This window comes from Misgurnus anguillicaudatus, chromosome 7 (assembly GCF_027580225.2).
Source record: "Misgurnus anguillicaudatus chromosome 7, ASM2758022v2, whole genome shotgun sequence".
NCBI lineage: Eukaryota > Metazoa > Chordata > Actinopteri > Cypriniformes > Cobitidae > Misgurnus > Misgurnus anguillicaudatus.
The window spans coordinates 26235904-26249080 of NC_073343.2; the positions used below are offsets into that span (position 1 = coordinate 26235904).

General features: G+C 36.7%; 1 protein-coding gene across 2 annotated transcripts; it reads right to left on the reverse strand.

Annotated features, from left to right (window-relative positions):
- Nucleotides 1-836: 836 nt before the first annotated feature.
- On the reverse strand, nt 837-12538 carry gcfc2 (GC-rich sequence DNA-binding factor 2). 2 transcript variants are annotated; one of them, XM_055172193.2, is made up of 18 exons: nt 11987-12538; nt 11799-11903; nt 11413-11547; nt 10920-11150; nt 10710-10807; nt 10199-10299; nt 8851-9034; nt 8305-8428; nt 7720-7780; nt 7475-7555; nt 7120-7321; nt 4345-4489; nt 3790-3911; nt 3630-3706; nt 3395-3461; nt 2935-3081; nt 2707-2846; nt 837-1038 (listed from the first exon to the last, which is right to left on the reverse strand). In XM_055172193.2, exons 1-18 carry the CDS (start codon nt 12240-12242, stop codon nt 930-932), a joined length of 2385 nt encoding a protein of 794 aa, XP_055028168.2. In that variant the 5' UTR covers nt 12243-12538; the 3' UTR covers nt 837-929. The 2 variants fall into 2 exon arrangements, with proteins under 2 accessions (XP_055028168.2, XP_055028167.2); XM_055172192.2 differs by having other exon boundaries at nt 7120-7319; nt 7467-7555; nt 11987-12530.
- Between the last annotated feature and the right edge of the window lie 639 nt (nt 12539-13177).

Genomic DNA, 13177 nt, shown 5'->3' on the forward strand with positions numbered 1-13177 from the left:
CTGAAGATGGAGGATCTCCTCAAAAAACATTACATAGCAGATAATGGAAGAGGTGAGCGGTCGCCATGGAGACTTTTAGTAATGGAATCAATGACATATCTTACCACAGCAAAATAAAAATGAAATCTCACAGGACTGTGACAGATAGATGAGAGGTGCGAGATCTTACACCTACTCAGCAAAATGTACCTTAGTCCAAACTGTGCTGTAATCCAACATCTGAACATATTGCTGCATGAAAATATTCACTTGTCTCTCGTTTGACAAACTTGGCTTTACAAATACGACTTTTGCATGAAGATCTCCATTAAGGAGTTATGCTCAGAATCTCTACCATCATATGTAAACAGGAATCATTTGTGCAGTACAAGTTTGACTCGTCTAATAGAAAAGCATCCTGCATATGTTGTCTCTGAGGACCCATTTAATAAAATGCAAGAGTTCGGTTTAGAGGTCATGACGCCATTCTTATAAAGAGGAACTGTAGGCCTATATGGGCAGGGAGAAAACAAGCAATAAAAACGAAATAAAATGAGCCAATTCAGTGAATTTCTTTAATCCCTAATGAAAAATAAAGGCGCCCATAAAGAAAGTGAATACGATGATATGGTGATGCTGCTGTATAGTTCTGAATAAAGCTAAAAACTCAATCCAAGACGAAGCTTACCCTGAATCCATAAAACACATGTTTACGGATACAAGTCCTATAAGAATGAGCCTGAGCACCACGTTTCATATCACAAAAATGACTAATTGACTGTAACTATATACTGTGTATCATGTCCTTGATATAAATAACAATTCCAGTCACCCAAATTAAAAGCAAACTACAGCCACATGAGCCAAAATTTTATTTACTATACATGTACATATAAAAGCCACTTGGTAACATACCAAAACATGTTCACTGATGTCAAGACAAAATGCTGCTACTGAACTTTTAGCAGATCTTTACATTTATATTTGTTTGTTATAGTCTTAATGCAGTCATGTGCCTTGATGTCCTGGAGTATACACAATATTTCAGATAAAAGTGCTCTGCAAGTTAAAAACAAATAGGAAAAAGTCTTAGAGACACAATAAATATAAAATTGCATGAAAAATACCAGTCCAACTATTCTGACAGACAGACAGATAGATAAATAGACAGAGAAACAGACATATACGGAGATAGAAAGAACGACAGACAAATAGATATAGAGAGCGACAGAAAGACAGATAGACAGACAGACAGACACAGATAGAGAAACAGATGAACAGACAGATACAAAGAGATAGAGAGATATACAGATAGAAAAACAGACCGAGAGAGGGACAGACAGAGAGACCGAGAGAGGGACAGATCGAGAGACGGACAGACCGACAGGAATACAGAGACAGAGAGACCGACAGGCGGAGTGACAGAGAGACCGACAGGAATACAGAGACAGAGAGACCGACAGGCGGAGTGACAGAGAGACCGACAGACAGAGAGACCGACAGGCGGAGTGACAGAGAGACCGACAGACAGAGAGACCGACAGGCGGAGTGACAGAGAGACCGACAGACAGAGAGACCGACAGGCGGAGTGACAGAGAGACCGACAGACAGACAGGCAGGCAGAGAGACCGACAGAGAGACCGAGAGATGGAAGGACAGACGGGCCGATAGATAGATAAGATAGATAAGATGGATAAGATAGATAGATATGATAGATAAGATAGATAAGATAGATAGATAAGATTGGCAGATAAGATAGATAGATAAGATGGATAAAATGGATAAGATAGATAGATAGATAGATAGATCAGATAGATAAGATAGATAAGATGGATAAGATAGATAGATATGATAGATAGACAAGATAGATAGACAAGATAGATAGACAAGATAGATAGACAAGATAGATAGATAGATAGATAGATAGATAGATAGATAGATAGATAGACAGACAAGATAGACAAGATAGATAGACAAGATAGATAGACAAGATAGATAGACAAGATAGATAGACAAGATAGATAGATAGATAGATAGATAGATAGATAGATAGATAGATAGATAGATAGATAGATAGATAGATAGATAGATAGATAGATAGACAGACAAGATAGACAGACAAGATAGACAAGATAGATAGACAAGATAGATAGACAAGATAGATAGACAAGATAGATAGAGGTAGATAGAGAGACAAGATAGATAGACAAGATAGATAGACAAGATAGATAGACAAGATAGATAGACAAGATAGATAGAGGTAGATAGAGAGACCGACAAATAGATAGGGAAAGCGATAGATAGACAGACAGACAGACAGACAAGATAGACAAGATAGATAGACAAGATGGATAGACAGACAAGATAGATAGACAGTCAAATAGACAGCTAGAGAGACAGACAGACAGAAACAGAGAGGTAGATAGAGAGACCGACAAATGGATAGGGAAAGTGACAGACAGATAGAGAGACCAACAGATAGACAGATAGATACAGACCAACAGATAGACAGATAGATACAGACCAACAGATAGACAGATAGATACAGACCAACAGATAGACAGATAGATACAGACCAACAGATAGACAGATAGATACAGAGACAGATAGATACAGAGACAGATAGATACAGAGACAGATAGATACAGAGACAGATAGATACAGAGATAAATAGACAAGCAGACACTTTTGTTCGTTTATTAATTCTTTATAAATGTCACATATTACCGAGTGCTGCTGGGGTCACTGTTGTCCTTGCCTATCCCATGAGCAACCTGTAGAAGATGTTTACTGAAGTTCTGTAGTTGAGGTAGTGTTGATCCGACGTTTACTTCCATAAACCATGATTTTGGAAAACAATTGGCAATCTATCAAAAGAGTTCAAGGTTAGTCTAACGAGGAATTTTAGTCTTTAGTTTGAGACAATGAGATCAGATAATATTTATTCATATGCACCTTTTTACATTTCTGGATGCTGTGTTTTGGACTGGATTCATTAAGAACAATTATCATTAAATAACGTCCCAGAAGTTTCTCCAACATCACCTCTTTAAGAATATGATCAGGAATCAATCCATCCCATAAAGCCATATTGCCAAGCAACTGTAAGACAAGCAGCATGTCAAAAGAAAAAAAAAACTTTTGGTATGCAATATCTAAAAACAAGCGAACATATTGCACACTAAAATGAATATGGACTGATTCCCAGACAGGGCTTATCCTAGTCCCAGACTAAAATGCATGTTTGAGCTGCCATCATTTAAAAACATATATCAGTGCCATTGTTGTGTCTCAAGATGCACACCAGTTTTGTTTTTTTGAAAAACTACTTAAATGTCCTAATATAACCAAGGCCTAGTTCTGGCTTAATCTAAACCCTGTCCGGGAAACTGCCCCTAAAAGTAAAATGTCATACCTTCACAGCAGAATAAAACTGTTTGTTCTGAAACAGGAACTGTGGTGACCTCCTGTCTTCTAAAAACCTAACACATACAACAAATGCAATGTTTTCTGATTAAGTCATCGCTGTTTTGCAACTAATTATTTGCAAAAACAAATCCCATTCCTTTAAAAATTACTCCACAAGAACCACAGCTTTAAATGTTTGCCAGAATACGATTTTCCTAAACAAACAAACAAAAATAAATTACTTTTTGGGGTAAAATGGGACAAAGACATCATTGTCCACCGCACTCCTTAGTCTCTGAATAACGGCTTCTACAAAAACCTAAGGGATGAGAAAATTAGATGTTGTTGCACTGGGCATGAAACACATTTTTAAAACTGAGATATTGTGGATTACAACAATACCTTAACAGGCTTGCTTTGTTCACCATCAAATACAGAATAATCCTCCTGTATTCTCTTACACAGTGTTGTCAGGGTATTAGACTGCTGTGTAGACAGAGGATCCCACACCAGCTCCACAAAACCTGACAGAAACATCAAGCTACATTATAATAATATCATTACTTCAGGATTTTATTATCACTTTCGAAGGTATGCTGCACTGATTGTGACCAGAAAGCCGTAACAACACATTTTTGCTGGTTAGAAGCAAAATTATCAATTGATAGAAAGTTTAAGCTCCAACTCAAGGTACAGCAGGGAAAATAAGTATTTGACACATCAGCATTTTTATCAGTAAGGGGATTTTTAAGTGGGCTATTAACACAAAATTTCCACCAGATGTAGCCATAATAAGTTGAGTCATAATAAATAAAATGAAATGACACAGGGAATAAGTATTAAACACACTTTATTTATTATGACTCAACTTGTATACTTGTATAACTCCGCTGTATATGACCCTGACTGGGACCCTGCATTATACACCTGTTAGCTTAAATACTTAAATGAAGTCACCTTGAACTTTAGATAGGATCGTCTTCTCGATTATGGTGGGCAGCGTCTTTGTATCCATGTTCTCTGATTCCTCATAACCCTGACCATGACAAAACTTCTCAACAGCAGAGTACCACGGTAATGCTTCAAAGTCTTCAGCATCTGCCTGAAAGACAATTACATTCATCTTTATACGAGTGTGCATGTCAATTGTGAAAAAATGTATAGATACAGTACGTCGATCTGTCCTCAACTGACCTAAAATCACTTAATCTTTGTCAGTGCGTCGTGAATGTGTTAGCATTTAGCCTAGCCCCATTCATTCCTTAGGATCCAAACAGGGATGAATTTAGAAGCCACTAAACACTTCCTATTTAAAGATTGTTACATGAGTAGTTAAACGAGTAAGTATGGTGGCACAAAATAAAACGTGGCGATTTTTTAAAGCAGATAAAAAATGAGCACTATATTGTATGGCGGAAGAGCACTTAGTTTGCAGCACTTTGACCTCGGCACGCAGTAACATCATCACTTCTGACTAGGGATGCACCGATAGGATTTTTTTGGGCCGATACTGATACTGATTTAAACAGACAACTTTTGGCCAATGCCAATACCGATATTAAACACTTGTATACAATACTATACAGTTGGTCTATTAACTAGTTTATTTCTGCATCAAATTATTTTTACTGAACATGGATTGGATCTATTTAACATTCAACTGACCAACATAATAAGAGAGGCACAAATTAAGCTAAAACAAATATAATAAGACAGCATGACAACCTTCAAAGGTGGTTTTTGCTATTTAGCATTTATTTTATTAACAACATTAACAAATTTTTTACATATAATGGATTTGTTTATGCAGTAAATTAATAAACAATCGGTATCGGCCTTTCTCATGCTATTGCCGATATGCCGATGGTTTCAAATTCATCAAAAATCGGCCGATAAACATCGGCGGCTGATACATCAGTGCATCACTACTTCTGGCTACTCCCCCTCTCGCTCAAACTTCCATCAATATTACTGCGCCCAAGGTCGAATGCTAACACATTCACAATGCGCTGTACAAAGATTAAGTGTACGCATTGAATAAAGATTGATAAAGGTTTTCCTTTAACTGTTCATTTTAAGAGAATTCTTCCATAAAAGTATGTAATATTTTGCCTTATGTTTTTAATATACAACATCTGTGATCTGTGTACACAAGGCTGTCCATGTGTTGATTTATATTTAGGTTTAGTAAAATCTACTCATAAAAATGATACATTAAACAGCAAAACAACTTAAAATATAGCTGCAAGCAGCGATGGCGGGCCCTCGCACGTATTTTTACCGCTACACGGTGCCTCCGAGAAAACGATGCACTGTGGGCAAGTGCATCAAGTGGGTAAATATCGGTGGACTATTTATGTTGTTACTGACCCAATTGGGGACTGTAGGTAAAAGAAACCCCACATTTTGGACAAACGGGGGCGCTAGTGAGCGACTTAAGAGGCACACCTATGTCTGACCTGTTTGTCAACACTTAACAGTTGACAACTCTGATGTGTGTGCCAAATTTGAAGTTAATCTAAGCATGCCAAGAGGCTTAAATATTCCTGAAATAATAGTAAACTTTGATGCGTTGCCATGGCAACAGTGTTCGAGATGTCAAAAATCCCTTCGCATTTTATCATCTCCAATGTCTCAGCATCATGTTGACCACGTTTGGTGTCAATCGCATGAATATCCTAGAAGGAGTATTTAAAAGTTCACTGCATGCAACTGAAGGGCTTAAATATGCTTTTAAAATGAAAGTAAAGTTTGAAGCGTTGTCATGGGAACAACGTTCGAGATATCAAAAATCCATTCGCAATTTATCATCTACTATGTCTTGGCATCATGTTGACCACTTTTGGTGTCAATCGCATAAACATTCTAGGAGGAGTATTTAAAAGAACATCACATGGAACTGTCAAAAAAAATCAACCTTTGTGACTGCAACACTTCCTGGCGCCTGGTGGTGGCGCTATACCCGAGACTTACAATAGGCACATCGATGCGATTGGAATCTTCAGACGAACAAACACCCCGCGTGTCATCACTATAAGACATTTTTTGCCTTAGATATTAGACACTTTCTGTTTCTCTGATTTCGCCATGACTTTGCCGCTTCGCCATTGCAACACCGTTCGAGATATCAAAAATCCCTTCGCAATTTAGCAAGTCCAATGTCTTGACATCATGATCACCATGTTTGGTGTCATTTGCTTGAATCACCTAGGAGGAGTATTCAAAAGTTCACCGCATGCATTTTTTAAACAATCCAAAATGGCGGACTTCCTGTTGGGCAGAGCTAAAATGTTAGAGGGCGAAAGTTGTTCAGGTCGATGAGATCTATATGTGTTCCAACTTTCGTAAATGTGCGTACATGTTTGCCCGATCTGCGCACTACTGTTTGTTTTTGCATTACAGGGGGCGCTACAGAGCCCCCGTGCCACGCCCGTGTTCCAGCCTTTGTCTGTTCGCAATGACGGACGACTCTAACGTCTGTGCCAAATTTCAAGAGTTTTCGAGTATGTTAAGGCACCCAAAATGCCCAAAAGTGTAAAAAAAATAAATAAAAAAATAAATAAATTTTTTTTTTTTTTTTTAAATAATAAATTCGAGCAAAAACAATAGGGCTTCGCACCTTTCGGTGCAGGCCATTCTGGCCTGCTCCTCGGTGCTCGGGCCCTAATAACAGTTAAACACCCATAAATCGCAGAATGCTTTGTGATATATAACTGATATGTAATGGGGCACCTTAAGAGGATTCCAGTCAATAAGCTGATGTCGGATCAGTGGTGCCAGAAGTTTTGGAAGGCACAGTCCAATATAGGCATTATTGTAGGATTCTGGAATCGAGACACGCCACTCATCAAATCTGGATAGGATTTTCTTCACGTCCCAAAATTCCATCTGGACATCAGCAAATATTTCCTTTGCAGTTTTCAGCAAATCAGCTGTTGAATGAAACAATGAATCAATACTTTGAATGCATTTTAAATGCATATTACACATAAGCAAAGAGACCCCATTCTCAATATATTTTTTCATTTCCAAGCTCTGATGCCAAAATGATTTTGTGTTTCCATAAAACTCCCACCCACCTCTTTTACTTTGTAGCTCAGCCTCCTGAGCAGCAGTTGGCTCCAAATCGGAAGGCAAGCACTCGACATCTTCAGAATAGTCAAACAAGCTAAGACATGAAATTGAAGAACTGACAATAAATAAGCATGACAACTGTAATTTAAGGATTATAAGTAGAAAGCCTCCAAAGGCTGCAATCTGCATAGGGCTTCATAATGTCAGGCTTAGTAAATCCAGACGAAATGACATTTAGTAGTCACGAAAGTGTCTCACCTTTGCACAGGGGGGCTGGAACCACCAGTTGCGTCACCATTGCTTTGTGTATCAGTATTATCTATGACAGAACCACAGTATTATATGAACAAGAGCACTCTTAACAGCATACAGAATGGGAAGACCTCTTCACAGGATAAGGTTAATAATGTATATGTGATCCTGTGATTCGCAAAAAAGTATAGTGAAATGCATACATTAAACATGGGGCAGATCTATTTATGTCTGTTTAATATATGTAAGTCCTATGAATCCAAGACTCATTTTGTAAACTTTTTGTCAAGCCTAAACAGTTTTATCTTGACAAATGTATGTTTCTAGTTAAAAAATACAATACTGCTAAGTTCTTGATTTGTGACCCTGCCTGTTTTTGGTGATTTACTGTTTTCTACATGAAATCATCTGACATAAAGGACATTCTGTGAGAATATAGATTGAAATTTAAGTGAAATCCATGACAATGATAATGAGATTATCAGACTTTACCCTGGATTTCACATTTTAAGAAAAAGTTACAAATTGATTTTTTATTGGAAAAGCATTCTCAAATGTCGCCATAGGATGCTTTTCTGCAGTATATCTTACAGGTTAACTTTTGAATTCGAGAGGACTCCTCTTGAACCGCTTCTCTTCTCTGACTCAACAGCGCCTCCGCCTGGTCAATATAAAGACTGTGCATATCCAGCTCAACTGAGTTTATTAAAGCCATCTGAAAAATAGCATTCAAAGTTTAAGATGAATCATTTAAACTATATATTTGACCCTGGACCACAAAACCAGTTATAAAAGGTCATTTGTAATAAAGATGTATACGTCATCTGAAGGCTGGATAAATTGATAGGACAAAATTTTTGTATTTGAAAATCCGAGGGTGCAAAAATCACAATATCCTTTAAAGTTGTCCAAACAAAAGCAACACATATTATTAATGATAAATACATTTAAATACAATTTACATGGAACATGATCTTTACTTAATATCCTAAAGGTTTTTGGCATAAAAAAATGATAATTTTGACCCAAACAATGTATTGTTGACTACTGCTACAAATATACCCGTGCCACTTATGACTAGTTATGTGGTCCAGGGTCACATATAAATCACATATCTAAGGATTAAGCAATGCTCACCTTCTCAGACAGGCATTCCAGCAGGTTCTGTGAGAATACGTTCATGGTACGGTAGAACCGGAGCTGATCATCCGCAGGGTGATTTTCAAGGCTCTCCAAGGAGCTCTTGGCCATTTCAACATCTAGCTGCATCCTCCTTAGCTCCGCCTCCCGCGCCCTGTGCACCTCCCTGAGCGAATCTAATCTAGAGGGTGATTTAAGAAATTATTTGATCAAAATCTGACCAAAATTTGTTTTAAGTTGTTATTTTATTCGTTTAGTAATCTCAAAATAGCTTTAAAAATCTATAAAATATAATAATGAGGTTTTTGGAGAATGCAGTTCTTTAATCACTTTGTTGCATATAACTATGGGGCAATTTCCCAGACAGGGATTAGAATAATCCAGGACTAGTCCTTAGTAGGGTTGGGCAAAAATCGATTTTTCGATTAATCTTTTTTTATGTGGTTGATTCAAAATTCAAAAGGCCACAATTTTTTTTTCATATTATTTCAACAAACATTGAACGTAAGATTAACGTTAATCTAATTAGTCTTTTCAACTAGGTTGTTCTGACTTTTTTCAGCATACATTTTTCATCTTGCATCAAAATTGTATTGTATTTAACATAATTGTATGCATTTGAAAATTAGAGATGGGTTCTGTTCTAATGTACCCAAGTGTACCTAAATATTTAATATACAGGTGGCTCTTAATTTCTTTTTATTAATGACCCTTGTAAACTTATGTTCACTGTTCTTTTTATAAATATAGTATTTATATTTAAACTATATTCATTGAGTTCAATCGAGAATCGAGTATAAAAATCGATTTGAGAATCGGAATAGAATCGTTTTGTTAGCCTGTGAATCGAAATTGAATCGATCTGGAACATCTGAATCGATACCCAGCCCTAGTCCTTAGTTATATTAGGACATTTAAGTAATTTTTACAAACAAACCTTACAAAAAACAATATATGTTAAGATATGTCAGTACAAGGTGTTTTTAAATGAAGGCAGCTCAAACATGCATTTTTAGTCTGGGATATTGAATTCTCTCATACATCCATTACTAAATGTGTCTCATTTATATATGAAATAAATAATATGTTTTGGAGAGAAACAAGTTATATTAGTGATCAATATATTCTGCATCGATAGCAATGGATGTTGGAATGTATATGTAACATGGATGTATATGCTTTTTGGAGATTTGCCATGTTGACAACCAAAAAAAGAAAATAACATGACTGCATATTAATATAACAGTATTTGTTTGTTGAATGTCACGAGGGTGAGTAAATTATGAAAGAAGTAAAAAAGTATTTATAGATCATACTAAATAAACATGACATTTCTAGTGCTTACTTTCCCACAATTCTTTTCTTGATGACATCAATGCTGACTGGTGGAAGCGTTTCAGGAATTTTCTTTTGTCTGATTGGTCTTACCAGAGCCTGACGTTGCTTCTGATAAAACAAGAAAAGGTGGCATGCATTAACTGCAAGGTAATGTTAAAATTATATCAAGAGATTAGCACTAAGAAAAGGCAAATTATTAGTTTGAATTACTCTTAATTGCTCTGTTCCACAGCCTAGCAAGCTGCCTAAAAAGAAGCAGTTTTGAGCATGAGGCAGCAAAATTAAATTTAAACCTTGAAGGTTACAAAAAACTTAAAAACAGCATTAAATGTAACCTTTGCTGTAAAAGCCATCCCAAAATTTGATGTAACAAGCGAAGCAAAGGAGAGAAATGTGCAATTATAAATGTATTTTCCTTATTTTTGTGGATACTATTTATTTAATGTTTATTAGAGTACCTGATCAAAAAATAGCAGCATGTTAACATCAAGCTTTTACATGACAGTGAAGAGTCTCACTTGGTGTCTTTTGACTCCTTTTCCAATCTGTTGTTCCTCCCAGATCTGCTGGTCTTCCTCCTCCTGACTATCCGAAAAAGTTTCCTCACTACCGCTTCCTATAAAACACAAACACACAACAACTCTTGAAGTTAAACACTGTACTTTTATAAAATAATCCTGCATTTTGACAAATGGACCATTATGCATTATCAAACCCATGTCCCTCACCCATCTTCTCAGCTATACGCTCTCTCAGAGTCTTTGGTTTGGGTGCAAATTCGATTCTGCGTTCATGATCGTCAGGTTCATTGTCGCTGCCTTGCTCCGCATCGCTACGATCTTCTTCTAGGAAGCTGCCAGGAGTGCCGGGTGAATCCAATGGAATGTAATCTTTCCGGGCTCTGGCTTGTCGTCTTTGCTCTTTGGCAGCGTGAATCTTTCTAGCATCTGGGATGTTGACTGCAGCACAAATATTTTTTTTTAATCTGGTAAAAAACACTCCCTCCAAATGGCATTAGTCAGATAAGCAGACAGATTTGGATTAAACATGGAAGCGATTTAAGTGTTAACTGTATCTTTTCATGAATAATTGTGTAAATAGTGTGGGGTTGGAATTGCTAGTTTTTGGGTGGTTGCCTTTTTACTTCTTTGAGGTTACACAACTTAATAAAATAAGCATTTAGTAATACAGATGGACAAATACTGAAGTTTAGTCCAGCACCTGTGTGTGGTTTTGAAGAACCAGATGAACTTGACATGGTGGAGGAGCTTTCATCATCACTATCAGGAGGTAAATCCTCAGCATCAGCATCACTGTCCGATTGTGATTCCTCACTGACATCCACATTTTTCTTAACTATAAACAAAAAGTGATGTGTTAGGGTTAGAGTCAGTGACAGATCAATACAGGAAGTTTAAGAGTTTATCAGTAAATAATTAGGGGTGTTCGAATTCATGCAGTGCTGCACAGACAGATCGCGTATCACATCAAAGTGCCGCGAGAGCACAGCCTTCGACTCGCTCTCGCGGTACTTCTTGTCACAAGCCGATCGTTCAGCGCTACACCGAGTGAAGCGTAACACACCTTTAGTTAAACAACAGACGCACCTTGAGGGATTGACAACGTTACAGGAGAATCCTCCCTTTTCCGTGCTTTGAAAACAACTTCTTTATTGACCGACCGTTTTACTTTAAAAGCTCGTCCTTCAGTGGCTGCAAGAGTACAATAATTTCTGCGTTAAAACGAATCTATTCACCACATAAGTGAAGCAAAGAGGTAATAGTGAAATACTTACAATCTTTGTCTTCCAGGAAGCTAAGAGTATTGTTTTGCGATGAGTGTTTGATGTCTTTAGACTGAACTGGAGTGACAGTCGGCTCCTCCGCATCACTCGAGTCAGATTGACGTCTGCGCGGTAAATCTGCTTTTGAGTGGATAGGTTTCTCCGTTTCGTTTCCATCGTCACCGCTGCCGACTTTTTCGTTGTCCTCTTCCTCACTTGATTCATTTTTTCTTTGCCTGAAATTTCTCCGTGGCTTCTTATTAAACATTTTTAAACCAACGTGAGCGTAAAAACAACGGTGGACGATGACGTATTTTTCACTTCCGGGTCGTTGGTTAAAAGCATTTCAAAATAAATGTCACGGACGTGATATAATTACAATTTAAATCAAATATACGAGTATTAATGAGTTACTAAATAGTGCACAATCATATTCCAAACTAGACAAGAGGAGGTTGAATATTTAAACCTAGCAGTTAACAGTTAGGGGAAATCATTTATAATTATAATTTTAATGACATCATAAAACTATTTTAAGCCATTATTTTATAGTAACAATTTTGCTTTTAGCATAAATATTATTTCTTCTCATGGTTTTTTAAAATTATTTTATTTAAATTAAATGCCTAAATATGAAGAGTTTCGTTGCAAAACGAGATAAATCAATTTTGTCAAAACATGTTTAATATTATGTTATCATGTTATTATTTTGTTTTATGGTGCTACTTAGCTGTATTTTTTAAGTTATGAAGGTTTAAATGCACAACCAAAAAACAAGATTTCTGAACAATTAAAAAAAACGGTGGTTATCTCGTTTTGCAATGAAACTCTTCATATACTATTTTCACACCAAATGTTCTGAAAAGCTTTGGAATAAAGTTAATTATCATTTTAAATTACAGCAAAAAGTAATTCATATTTTTCTTTTGAATGGAATGAAAGAAAATTATTGTATTATCTAAAGAAATACGACGGATGGTGCTACAAAATGTTCTTCATCAAAAGAGTGCCCGCGTTATGTACGCGCACCGCTGGATTCTTTTTAAACCTCGCATACAGTGTACGCATTGCTCGCGCATGCGCCTAAAGAAGAATGTTGCATGTAGCCAAAAAGATGCATTGCCTTTTGTCTCAAGACAAATAAACTATACTTTGCAAGACTGTGCGTGTACACGTAAAAACAGACTATACTCCGGGTTTACG

Excerpts from the sequence above, each read along its gene's own strand:
- gcfc2 (XM_055172192.2), bottom strand. The coding sequence starts at position 12,242 with ATGTTTAATAAGAAGCCACGGAGAAATTTCAGGCAAAGAAAAAATGAA. Across the intron at positions 3,082-3,394 it reads AGTTTTATTCTGCTGTGAAG|TTGCTTGGCAATATGGCTTT; the intron begins GTATGACATTTT and ends CTTGTCTTACAG. Across the intron at positions 1,039-2,706 it reads AGTGACCCCAGCAGCACTCG|AGCACTTTTATCTGAAATAT; the intron begins GTAATATGTGAC and ends TTTAACTTGCAG.